Genomic DNA, 12,279 nt, shown 5'->3' on the forward strand with positions numbered 1-12,279 from the left:
ACGCACCTCAGAGAGAAAGCTGCCCTCAAGTTTCGACCAATGCCAGACAGTCCCACCTCTCCCGTTTGAGTCTGGGTCCCCAGAGACTCACCTGGAACTGGAGCCCAGAGCCTGACACTCCCTCCCGATTGAAACAGACAACTGCACCCTCAGATGCCAGCCCGCTCTGCACTCACCTTTGTATTTTACTTCAACACTGCGCCTCCTCTGAGTCTCAGTATGCTTTTCACTTTCCTTCTAGTTGTAGAATTTCCCCTCAGCCAGCCTTCCTGTGGTTTTGGATGATGTTTGTTCCGTCTTTTAGTTGTATTTTTGAAGTGGTTGTGCGAGGCAGCAATCTCTGGTGTTTACCTATGCTGCCATCTTGGTTTTCCCTCTGAAAACTCTTAACAGAGACCAAGAAAACCTTATCTTTGGGATTAGAAGGGGGATTATCAAGTTATATGTGCAATGGTAGCAGAAACAGGGAGTCTACAGATGGCAAACCTCTAGATTTCGAACACAGATTTGGACAAACCAGGTTACTTAGGGACTTGAACAAGATATCTTTATATCTTGGGTTCTCAGAAAAAAAATCAAGGTGAGATTTGGACCTAAGTCTAACACTATATCACCAATACTTGGAATTGGACCCATTCTCCTCTTTTGCCTCAGATACATCTGTCAAGAAAATGATCACGTATTTTTTTAAAATTTTTTATTGATGCTGTTACCTAACTTATTGAAGACCTTATACAGTCCAACTGCTCAGATGTATTGGGAAATACAATCATGAAGTATGTTGTTCAACAGCCTAATGGACGGGGTGCCCAGCTGGCATGGAATGCTGCTGGGCAGAGAGAGGGGAGTAACTAGAGCGATGTTGAAGGCATCGTTAGCTCACAGGTTAGTGAGCAGCCAGTCCAGCAGTTGTTTTCTAGCCATGTTGCCCACAGCTTCATCCAGTTGTCGTTCCTTGGCAAACTTCATGACTTCTTGAAGGAGATCTCCTACACTGTAGCCTTTCTCTGCTGCCTTAGCTGAAACTTCAGGAAGCTGTGGAATGAGCAGAGATAGCATGAGTCATGTGATGTTTTTGGAGAAGAGACCCAGATGGATAAAGTGAACTAACCCCTTTACCACCTTTCCACCCACAATTCTAAGATTAGAGTAAAAGCTGCCACAGATCCAGGACTGGCTTTTCTCTCTTTTTTCCTTGACCCTCCTCTAATGGCATACATCAAAATGAAAAAAATACTTTTTCTCTCTGCAGTATTTTGAGGGCCTTCAAATTCAAAACATAAGACAAAATTGGTCCTCAATATTTTACCAAATACTTTGTTTAAAGGATCATTGATAAAACAAAGCTAATCTTACTCTTCTGTTGGTTGAAATGTGCAGACCCTGAGGTGCTAGAGCCTCACTTAATGGTTCACACTTTTGTGTCTTTATGAAGTGAAAGTAATTCATAAGGCAAATGGTAAAGAGCAGACTTGAAAAAAATTGAACTGCTCTTGAACTCTAAGTACAATGTTGCCTCCATGCCCCTCTCCATTCTAACCCTTTCTTCTTGTGCTTTGTCATTGCTTACCTTATCCAGTTGTCCATCATCATCTCCCATGAAATAGAGCATAGGCACATTAAATTGGGAGGCTGCAATCCACTGCAGGACAGCTTGGAGCTGCTTCTGCAAGCTACTTGTTGAGCACTGATTATTGACGATGACTTCTGGCCCAGAAAATTCTTCATAGTTCTGTGGCATTGCACTGTTATGACTACATCTGGAGCTACCAGCCTGGTAATGAGAGTTGTTTGCCATGGATGCTTGTTCTTCCAACTCAGCAAGGGCTTCCCCATTGTTGCTATACTTAGCCATGATAAGGCACAGCTTCATCACAGATTCTACCAGTTGATCAATGAATTGCCGGTTCATTTGCTTCATGCCAGTGAAGTCAAGTTCGGGATTTTCCTGGCATTGTTCTTCCCCTCTCTTGGACATGGAAGTTGCTTTGTTTACCCTGAGCTCAGTAGATTTGTTCTCACTTTCAGATAGGTCATCATAGTTGAAGTTGTTCTCACTGAGCAGTTTCTGAATCAGTGATAGAACAATGTTTGACACATCTAACTTCTGGCAGTCTTCCTGTTGAGCCTCCTTTAGGCAGCTAGATGGCCCAGGAGCTTCACATGATTCTAGATGTTTCATTGAAAGAGCCTTCGCACTTTGGCCATTTGAACTGTTTTCGTATTGGGCACTCTGAGTCATATAGCTCGTTGTTGAAGGACAGTCATCTTCAACTGAATCTTTGCCCTTGGCCTGCTGGGTTAGGTGGTACTGAATCAGCTTAAGGGCAGAAACAATCAAGTCCTTTGCCAGTGAATCTGTGGAAGAGCTGATCTTGTCTCTTTTTTCTTCCCTACTGGTGCATGCTTTGCTAATCATCTTGCCTTGGTTTCCTTGTTTTTGGTTCCACATATTCAGGCTCTCCTTGAGGATGTGTTCACCGACTCTTTCAGCACTGCTCAATGACTTGCATTGATCTGATTTGACTTTGCCTTTGTCCTTCCCCTTCATCTCAGCTTTCATGGTGGAGAACTCAAGACTTTGGTTCTTATTTTGGTTCTTGCTTTTGAGATCATGGGACCCAGCTTTCAAAGATGCATACAATAGACTCTGCGATTTACTGTCCTTCTTCTCTCCAAGCAGAGCACTAACCAGGCGCTTCAGCATGGCTTCCATGATATCTGTAGCATTTTGTCTTCCATGGTTGAACAGATTCCTCTTGACAGCTGTGACAAAGTCAGAATCAGTCATCAGGACTCCAGTGATATTATGCAGGTTCTTCAAGCATGAGTCAATCAAATCGGACACAATGTCTTTGGTGTGTTTTAACAATACCTTCTTCAGGACAACACAGGCAGGAATTGGCTTCCCAGAGGTATGCACTTTCAAGGTCTTCATAACAGAAAGCATCATGTCAGATGCCACTTGATTTGCATAAACCATGAGCCCTTTACTGATGGAATCTGTAAATTCTTTGCTGTCTTTTTGGCATAACTGTTTGTCTCCCACCTTGTTCTTGTTGGATAATTCACTATATAGAAACGTTTTCCGACCACCTTCCCTGCACTCTTCTCCTCCAGTGCCCCGCATTTCTGCAGAGGTCATTTCCACAGCATCATGGACCATTTCAGAAGCGATCTTGCTCACAGCACTGCGGGGGCTGCTTTTCCCTTTGTCCCCAGAGGGTGGATAGACTGAATGATGAAAGCATTTGTTTCCATTTTCCAACTTCTCTTTGATTTCTTTATGGGCCATTTGGACTACCAGATTAGATAGTCGGTTGACATAGAAGGAAAGGTCATCCATTGAACATTCTCCCTCAGGAGACGTTACTTCCCTCTGAGTGCTAGGAGATTTTGCTGGTGGGGTGGAAGGACTCTGGTTATTGTTGGTATTTTTGGTTGCAGTCATTTCTAGACGTAGGCTTTGAGGTCTGTTGGTCGTATAATCGATGTTCACTTGATCGGCATAAACGCTGTAGCAGGGGTATCTGTGATGTTCGTTCTCTGTGGCTCCTACTTTATGTTTACAGTTAGAAGCTGAGGGGCTTAGTGCATGTTGGAAACCCAAGGCATACTTCTGGAGATCATTGAGGAGACAATTTATAACACTTATAGGATCAGAGGGAGCTTGTTTGAAAAGGCATATAGATCCCTCCGTCTAAAAAAAGAAGAACACCTAAGAATTTGGGAGGGTACTTCCCACCCCCTTATTTTATTTTGAATATATCTTTCTAAACCACACATATTAGGGATTTGGCTTTTAGAATTTGCATGGAAACAAAATATACAATTATATCCATTAACACACATCCAAGCACAAGTGCTATCAACAAAAGCTCAGAGTGTATACATTTGTACACTTAACTATATACAAGTGCTATCAATGTTTGTCAATTTCACCTGAGCATGTTGTGCTTATTTCAATATGTGTAAAAGATATGTCTACGTGTGTGTATGAATAACAATATACCAATTTATGTGTGAACATCTAAGAAGATGTGAGAATGTATCAATCTGTGTTGCAGTGTGTGGAAATGTATCAGTGTGTGTGTGTGTTCATGTGTGCATTTTAGTGCACTATATGATTGACTATATGTAAGCATGTGTAATAATGTGTTGATATCAATGTCTGCTGTAGGGGCCAATATGTTCATATTAGTGTGCATATATTATAAATGTAAAAATATGTGGGCATTTCAGTGTGTCTGAATATGTAAATGAGCAAGTGTCAATTTGAGTTATCTGCATATATTTTATGATGTAAATCCAATGGCATGTATAATGAAGCTATAAATTTGTTTTATGTTAAAGCATAAAGCATAAGTTGGTATGTGTTTTTATCAACATGAGGTATAGTTAAAGGTGGGGCAAAAGTAGGTTTATAGTTGTTTATATGAAAAATAATACAATAATTAATAAATGATAATTCAAGAATAAACTGTTTTGTGTATTTACTACTGTAAACCTACTATTTCCCTACCCTGTGTAAGAGTTTATGCTTATACCTGAGTCTGTATGGTCACTGTGTTTTGATCAAGGCTGTGTATGTTAAAATTGTGTGCATGGATGTGAATATGGATGTTTATATGTTTGCTGGAGCAATGCTTGTATGTGTTTATCAGTATCATATGTGTGTCATTGCTTATACAAATTATTTTTATATGTATATATAGTTGTTAATCCTCACCCAAGGATATTTTTCCATTGATTTTTAGAGAGAGTGGAAGGGAGAGGGATCGAGCCTGCAACCAAGGCATTTGCCCTTCACCAAAATCGAACCCAGGTCCCTTCAGTCTGTGAGCTGGCGCTCTAATGGCTAAACTGAACCAGCTAGACCAGTGATGGTGAACCTGTGACACGCGTGTCAGAGGTGACACGCGAACTCATTTTTTTGGTTGATTTTTCTTTGTTAAATGGCATTTAAATATATAAAATAAATATCAAAAATATGTCTTTGTTTTACTATGGTTGCAAATATCAAAAAATTTCTATATGTGACATGGCACCAGAGTTAAGTTAGGGTTTTTCAAAATGCTGACATGCCGAGCTCAAAAAGTTTGCCATCACTGAGCTAGGGCTATAAATGTATATATTAATGTGTGTTGCTTTGTGCCACTTTGTGTAAATTTATGTGTACATGTATTGTATACATCATCTACTCAATGCTAAGTACCATTGCTCTCTTTGCCCCTTCCATTGCATCAGCTCCTCTCTTTTCACTGAATTCCTAGAAATGTAAGGTCATGATAAGTTCAACATTTTGAAAATAGGCTTAGGTTACAATCAAGGAGATCTACATTGTGAGCTGCACTTTTAAAAATAAACATTAGGTCTAATTTATCCCTTTCTTAAGACTCCAAAATAGAGCCTCCTCAACTGAACCCAACACCCTTTGAAGAATATTTTGTAAAGGTTTTTTTTTCTTCCTTAAGGACCACTCTTACCACTCCAAATGTGTCAGAAATGTTCTTTCTGGTTATAACATGAACATAGGCACTCAGAACAGGAAATATTTGACTCCTTTGAGCTAAAACCAAATATCTTGTTTCAGTATCAACCACTCTGGGCTTGCAGGACTGTGAAGGTGACTTGTCATAAGCTCTAATGCCCACCCCAAACCAGGAGCCTAACAGACATAATTTAGGGTAGTTACATAAAAAACAAAGAGATTCTGTATGTGACAGTGGCGTGCAAGTCTAATTGCTTCTAACTTCATCATACCTAACAGCCTGGGTAATCTCTTAGACAACAGGGTTGGGAACCAGGCAACTACAGTTCTTGGTTGTCATGGAGTCTCTCTGCTCCATATATCCTTGGGTATCCTTGGGAACCAGACAACTACAGTTTTGGTTGTCATGGAGTCTCTCTGCTCCATATATCCTTGGGTATCCTTGGAAACCAGACAACTACAGTTTTGGTTGTCATGGAGTCTCTCTGCTCCATATATCCTTGGGTATCCTTGGAAACCAGACAACTACAGTTTTGGTTGTCATGGAGTCTCTCTGCTCCATATATCCTTGGGTATCCTTGGAAACCAGACAACTACAGTTTTGGTTGTCATGGAGTCTCTCTGCTCCATATATCCTTGGGTATCCTTGGAAACCAGACAACTACAGTTTTGGTTGTCATGGAGTCTCTCTGCTCCATATATCCTTGGGTATCCTTGGAAACCAGACAACTACAGTTTTGGTTGTCATGGAGTCTCTCTGCTCCATATATCCTTGGGTATCCTTGGAAACCAGACAACTACAGTTTTGGTTGTCATGGAGTCTCTCTGCTCCATATATCCTTGGGTATCCTTGGGAACCAGACAACTACAGTTTTGGTTGTCATGGAGTCTCTCTGCTCCATATATCCTTGGGTATCCTTGGAAACCAGACAACTACAGTTTTGGTTGTCATGGAGTCTCTCTGCTCCATATATCCTTGGGTATCCTTGGGAACCTGACAACCACAGTTCTTGGTGGTCGTGGAATCTCTCTGTTCCATATATCCTTGTTTGTTTGTGTGTGTGTGTGTGTGTGTGTGTGTGTGTGTGTGTGTGTTTTTAACACTGGGCAATGTGGGGCACACAAGGATCTTTCTTATAAACCCATATGTTTTTTTAGGATAAGGATAGCAAGGTGATCTTTCTTATAAACCCATATCTTTCTTAGGATAAGGATAACAATATTCTGTTTGGAGTAGATGCCTGAAATCAGGAAAGGGCATTCTGAGTCCCTGTGATTAATGCCATTTTTAGATACCTGGGCATTGAACTTACCGTGACTCTGAACTTAGGCCTGTGTTCTTTAGAATGTCATAGTAGTCAAATTTATGGGCCTGTTTGACAATATTTCTCTTACCAGAGTCTTCAGACTCAGCACTGGGCTCTGGGAATTAGAAAGGGCAGACTCAGAGGCTAAGCATACCTTGGACTGGTCTTTTTTCTCAATATCCTTGATCACAATAATTTCTTTATCTTCCAGATGCTCCAGGGTTAAGTCACCTCTTGAACTGGAACCACCAGCATCCTATGGAATTAAGGGATGAGATTCTTATGAATAGTAGCTTTTTGAAACTTATGAATAGTTGCTTTTTGAAACTTCTCCAGGCTGCCCTCTCTGCCTGTGACCACTTCAAAACATGAATGACATACCTTTTTAATTTTCGAAGGAAAAGTAGACTTGTAGTGCTAACTAGTCTTTGAAGAATGAGATACTTTTCTCTCCACAAATTACTACCCTTCCCCAGAGGAATTCACAAAGCAACCAATCTCAGGAACCATAGTTCATTAATTACCGACCTTTTGGACATTTTTTTTCACTGTTCTGACATGGAATCTTCCATGCTTTAGTTCTTCCATCCCTACCAGCAATGTAAGTGCTTTCTAAAATGAGATTTGGTATCAAGAGTGACAGTAAATTCTCAACCAGAGATTCTGGGCTCACAAGAATGATGGCTTCTCACCTGAATCGCCTCCACCTTTTCACCCACAGCCACAGCCTTTCCCTTTTATTATGTCATCACTGACAATGGGTAGCAATTTCCTACCCATTCCAACTATGAGGGGAGCAGAGAATACCTACCTTAGAACCTTTATCTTCCACATTCAGGGTGGCCACATCAACAAAACATATCTGCATCAAATTAAGAGGATGCATTTAGAGAAAAGACTGTAGTTTCTCTTTGAGATGATAAAGCACCTACCGTATAGGGTTCTTGTGAGGATTGATTGAGATAGTGCATGTAAAGAAAGCTTTCAGCAGAGTACTTGTTCATAGTAAATATTCAGTACGTGTTATTAGGCAGACAGAATCTTATCATTGCTATATTTCCTAGATGAGAAAACTTACCTATCAGAGAGGCCCCAAATACCCACATTTATTAAGAAAAGTAAGAATGACTTGCCCAACTGACACAAACTCAAAGGTGGAACTTATATTAGATCTCAATTCTCCTAGCTCCCAGTTTAGAGCACTTTCAACTACACTAGTGTTTCCCAAACGTGTTATTTTTACTATTGAGGCGATAGAAAAGTTTAAGTGGTACATGGTTAAACACTTCTGTGTTTAATAAGTATATTTTTTATTGTTTAGTAGGAAAAGTACATACTAGAACATCAAACCTGTGATATTATGGATACCATTGTTTAAAGTGATGGTAATTTTTAAATGTAAGTCAATTTTAAAAACATTGTAAAACACATATTAAATAAATAATAGTATGAGTGGTACTTGAGCATGATAAAGAAAAGTGAAATACTACACAAATAACTCAAAGTTTGGGAAACAGCATGAAGTATTTTGAGGGAGTCCCACTTTAGTACAACTCATGTTAGCTAGGTGATATTATGACTTCAGAGGTTAGGTAATAGAGGCTTGTAGCTAGGCAACCACCACTCCTCCCTCCCCTGAGGCTCCCTCTAGCCCTCCCTCCCTCCCTCCTTTACCACTCTTCATCTTGCCCTTCCCTTGATTTGTCCCTCCGCAATGTATAAGCATACTGGTCCCCCACAGACTTTATTGAACTTGCTTGCTTGTAAACGACACTGTCACCCTTCATTAATCTATCCGGGGTTCCAGTATATCTGTATCCATATGCCAATACTTCCCACACTTTGGTAGGAGTAATTTTGTATCTTACCACTTTGCGTTCCTGTTCTTTCCGTTCTGTTGGGCTATAGAGATCGACCTTGCACACACCCCTGGAGCTGTGTAGCCAGTCAATAGGATCAGACATCTGGAAAGGCAAAGAAAAGTAATCTGAAAGGTTTATATATGGTTTTTAGGAACTGGCTCAGTTTAGATAAGAGGACCCTGAAACCCACCTGTGTTTCATATTGGTTTAGGCTAGAAACTGGCGGGGTGAGCAGTGGGGGAAAGGACACCCTGAAATCATCAAATCATCAGGATCATTTTAGCATAATTCATAGTTTCTCTCTCCCCTATACCTAGGTTCTCTCTCTCTCTCTCTCTCTCTCTCTCTAACAATATACTATGGCAAAGGTGGTGGCTTGTCACTCTCATAATTATGGTAGTATCAGAGGCCCAGTGCATGAAATTCGTGCATGGGGTGGGGTCCCCTCAGCTCAGCCTGCACTCTCCAATCCGACACCCCTTGAAGGATGTCTGACTGCCAGTTTAGGCCCAATCCCGGGGTTTGGGCCTAAACCAGCAGTAGGACATCCCTCTCACCATTCTTCTTCTTCTTCTTCTTCTTCTTCTTCTTCTTCTTCTTCTTCTTCTTCTTCTTCTTCTTCTTCTCTCTCTCTCCTTACCTCCCTCCCTCCTCTTTCTCATGCCCAGTTTCCATACCCAGCTTCTCCCTCTCTCTCTCTCATACCCATCTTTTCTCTCTGACACTCAGCTTCTCCCCCTCTCTCACATACCCAGCTTCTCTCTCTCTCGCTCTCCCTTTCTCTTTCTCTCTCTCTCCTATACCCAGCTATCATTTCACATAATAACACTACATCCATACCCTTTACCTGCCCCCACCCCTGCATCACATGAAAATCTTTTAGGACTCTCTCAAAGATTTAGAAAAAGGCTTCACACACCCTCAAAAGGGGTAGTTTCTTTTTTCCAGAGCTAGAGATCACTAGCCTAGAAAAAGAGGGAGGCATAGAGGTCCCTCATGTACAGATTCTAAAGAACTGTTTAAAAAAGAAATTTATAAACTCATTACCTTGATAATGAAGTTGTTTTCTTCTTTTTGCTGAAAACGTGCCACCGAGAAGGGAGATTCGCCCCTTTAGATGGATCTGGGCAGTGCCAAGTTCTTGGGCACCCACAGCTGGCTGCCACCCCACCAGCAGTTGGACAAGACTGATGGGCCAAGGCTTTTTTCTGCTGCTTATGACCTTGAGGTATGACATCATACTTTGTTAAGTCACAATGCCTGAAACTATAGCAACCGTAGTAAAGGTGTAGCAGGCTGGCAAACTTAATACCCCTTTAAATAAAAAATACCTCAGGCTATCTGCTGTATGACAACCTTTTTCTATTCTTTCTAGAAGGGTACATATAATTCTTTCACATTTTGTCCAGCTCATAACACCTTGAAACCTCCTTTCTCTTTCCTCTTCTTGCTAGACTTCCAGAACAACCTAATCCTATCAGTTACCAGTTTGGTCTGTATTTTTCACATACAGAATTACCACCAGCCTGTATGAACAAAACAGTATTCATTTTCACATCTTAACTTATTTTTCTATGCTAGTGTTTGTTTAAGTCTCATTATGTAGGAGTGGGTGAAATTCTTTGTGCTGAAAGTTGAAATTTTTATAGGCCAAGATTGAGGCCTAGTTGAGAAGAGGTTTCAGAGGAGCTTGACAATATCAAATCATCATGTTGTAGATCTTAAATACATATAATGTTTATTAAAACATTAATTTTGGTTGAGGATGGAGTCTTTGTCAATGGCGATGAGCTAAAATCCACAATATAGGACTTGTTTTTCTTTTATCATCCCTTTTGGCAAGGGGAACTTTTGATATTTAAGTTGGAGCTCCTGTGTCTGGCTCGTGTCTATGGGATAATAAGTAAAGAAAGAAAATGTTTGTTTATTCTCTATGTACAAGAATATATATTCCTAAGATTAAAAACAAACAAACAAATAAGCAAACAAACAAAAAACACCTCTCTATGTCTCTCAGCCTAGAAGGAAAAAACTGTCGTCTGGGCCTGGAAAATGTCATACCAAATCCTCTAAATGACAGAGAGAGAACTATTATGGATGATTAGAGCCCTGACTCATGGCACCCCAATACTGTCATCCTGGAGGCTAACCAGGAGCAAATAAGAGCAGCATTTGGGTGGGAAACCAATAATGAAAATGTAAGGAGGCTCAGTCATAGGTTACAGTATATTCACTGCCTCTTCTTTTCTCTTAAGCTGCTGAGGCTCTCAGAGTGTCCTGTACTGATGTTCAAAGTGTCAGAAGAAGGAATATGCTACATTAGTATGTCAATATATGCCAAGTAGTGTACACTTAGGTTAGCCTTTAAGAGCCAAATATAGAGATGTTAAACAGAAGCTTTGTCATTTTCCCCTAACCATTATCATCCATTTTCTAACCTTATTTATTCTCAAACATCTTCTCTTTCATACAAACTTGTGAGTAATCATACAAATTACATTTTAAATATGCTTTCAGCTTGAATTTGGTTTGAAAGAGCTATTAAGGTAATAAAAAATGGAACCTGTGTTTGTAATTATTATGAATAATGGCAAAATGAAATTTAAGTGAACTGAACTATCAGCCTTCATGAAATTACTGTCTGCCTGTTAGTTCCACTAAGTACCTTTCAGCCTCAGATTTAGCCTACCTAATTTAGTTTATGTGATGACACTATTTGGAAAATGGGAAGTGATGTCAATGATTATCAGACATTATTTATTATGGACCAGTACAAATGGGAACTCCACCTCTTTTTCTCCTGAATTGTTTCCAAGCCATGAAAATGCCCAATGTCCTTTAGAGCAGCTCCCCACAACCATAGTAAATTGAAAAATTAGATAGCCATTATTTTTAAATTTTATTAAATTTATTGGGTGATATTGGTTATTAAATTACATGCTTTGAGTGTACAATTCTACAGCACACCATTGATATATTATATTGTACCACTCAAAGTCAAGTCTCCTTCAATCACCATTTATCCCCCCCTTTACCCTCTTCTACCCCCATACTCCCTTTCCCTCTTGTAATCACCATACTGTTTTCTGTGTCTATGAGTTTTTGTTTGTCTTTGTTCATTTGTTGCTTTCAGTATTATATCCTACATATGAGTGAAATCATATGGTTTTTGACTTTTTCCATCTGACTTATTTTGCTTAGCATGACATTCTCAGGATCCAAACATGTTGTCACAAATGGCAGTATTTTGTCTTTTCCTATGGCTGGTTAGTATTCCATTGTATATATGTACCACATTTTCTTTATTAAATCATCTATTAGATAGCTATTCTGAGCATCTCATCAATGGTACTGCATAATTACTTCCATCAAGTATTTATGTCATGTCTGCATACCCATCTGTCCTTTCCTATAAGTGATTGAAACAGTGGAGGGAGAAAATAAAGCACTTTAAAAAAACTATAAACGTTCTAATTATTTTTATTTAAGAGGCAGCTGTTAAAGGAAAGCAAGCTCTTAGATGTGTTGGGGTTTCCTTTCAGGCAGGGAGTTAATTAGGCAGCTAAGGTCTGTGCTATTTGGTGTATGTGTGTGTGTATGCGGGGGGGGGGGGGGGGGG

At 40.0% G+C, this 12,279-nt stretch overlaps 1 protein-coding gene across 1 annotated transcript; it reads right to left on the reverse strand.

The window, feature by feature from the left end:
- Positions 1-879: 879 nt before the first annotated feature.
- On the reverse strand, positions 880-8,762 carry AKAP4 (A-kinase anchoring protein 4). Its single transcript, XM_006758903.1, has 5 exons — positions 8,667-8,762; positions 7,610-7,660; positions 6,953-7,054; positions 1,571-3,700; positions 880-1,035 (listed from the first exon to the last, which is right to left on the reverse strand). Exons 1-5 carry the CDS (start codon positions 8,760-8,762, stop codon positions 880-882), a joined length of 2,535 nt encoding a protein of 844 aa, XP_006758966.1.
- Between the last annotated feature and the right edge of the window lie 3,517 nt (positions 8,763-12,279).

Source organism: Myotis davidii, unplaced genomic scaffold (assembly GCF_000327345.1).
Source record: "Myotis davidii unplaced genomic scaffold, ASM32734v1 scaffold855, whole genome shotgun sequence".
In the NCBI taxonomy this organism is placed as follows: Eukaryota; Metazoa; Chordata; class Mammalia; order Chiroptera; family Vespertilionidae; genus Myotis; species Myotis davidii.

What these genes read in the sequence shown, in the direction of transcription:
- AKAP4 (XM_006758903.1), bottom strand. Translation starts at nt 8,762, where the DNA reads ATGTCTGATCCTATTGACTGGCTACACAGCTCCAGGGGTGTGTGCAAG. An exon ending in AGAAAAAAGACCAGTCCAAG is followed by an intron (nt 3,701 to 6,952) that starts GTATGCTTAGCC and finishes TTCTTTTTTTAG; the next exon opens with ACGGAGGGATCTATATGCCT. An exon ending in ATGATGGACAACTGGATAAG is followed by an intron (nt 1,036 to 1,570) that starts GTAAGCAATGAC and finishes CTCATTCCACAG; the next exon opens with CTTCCTGAAGTTTCAGCTAA.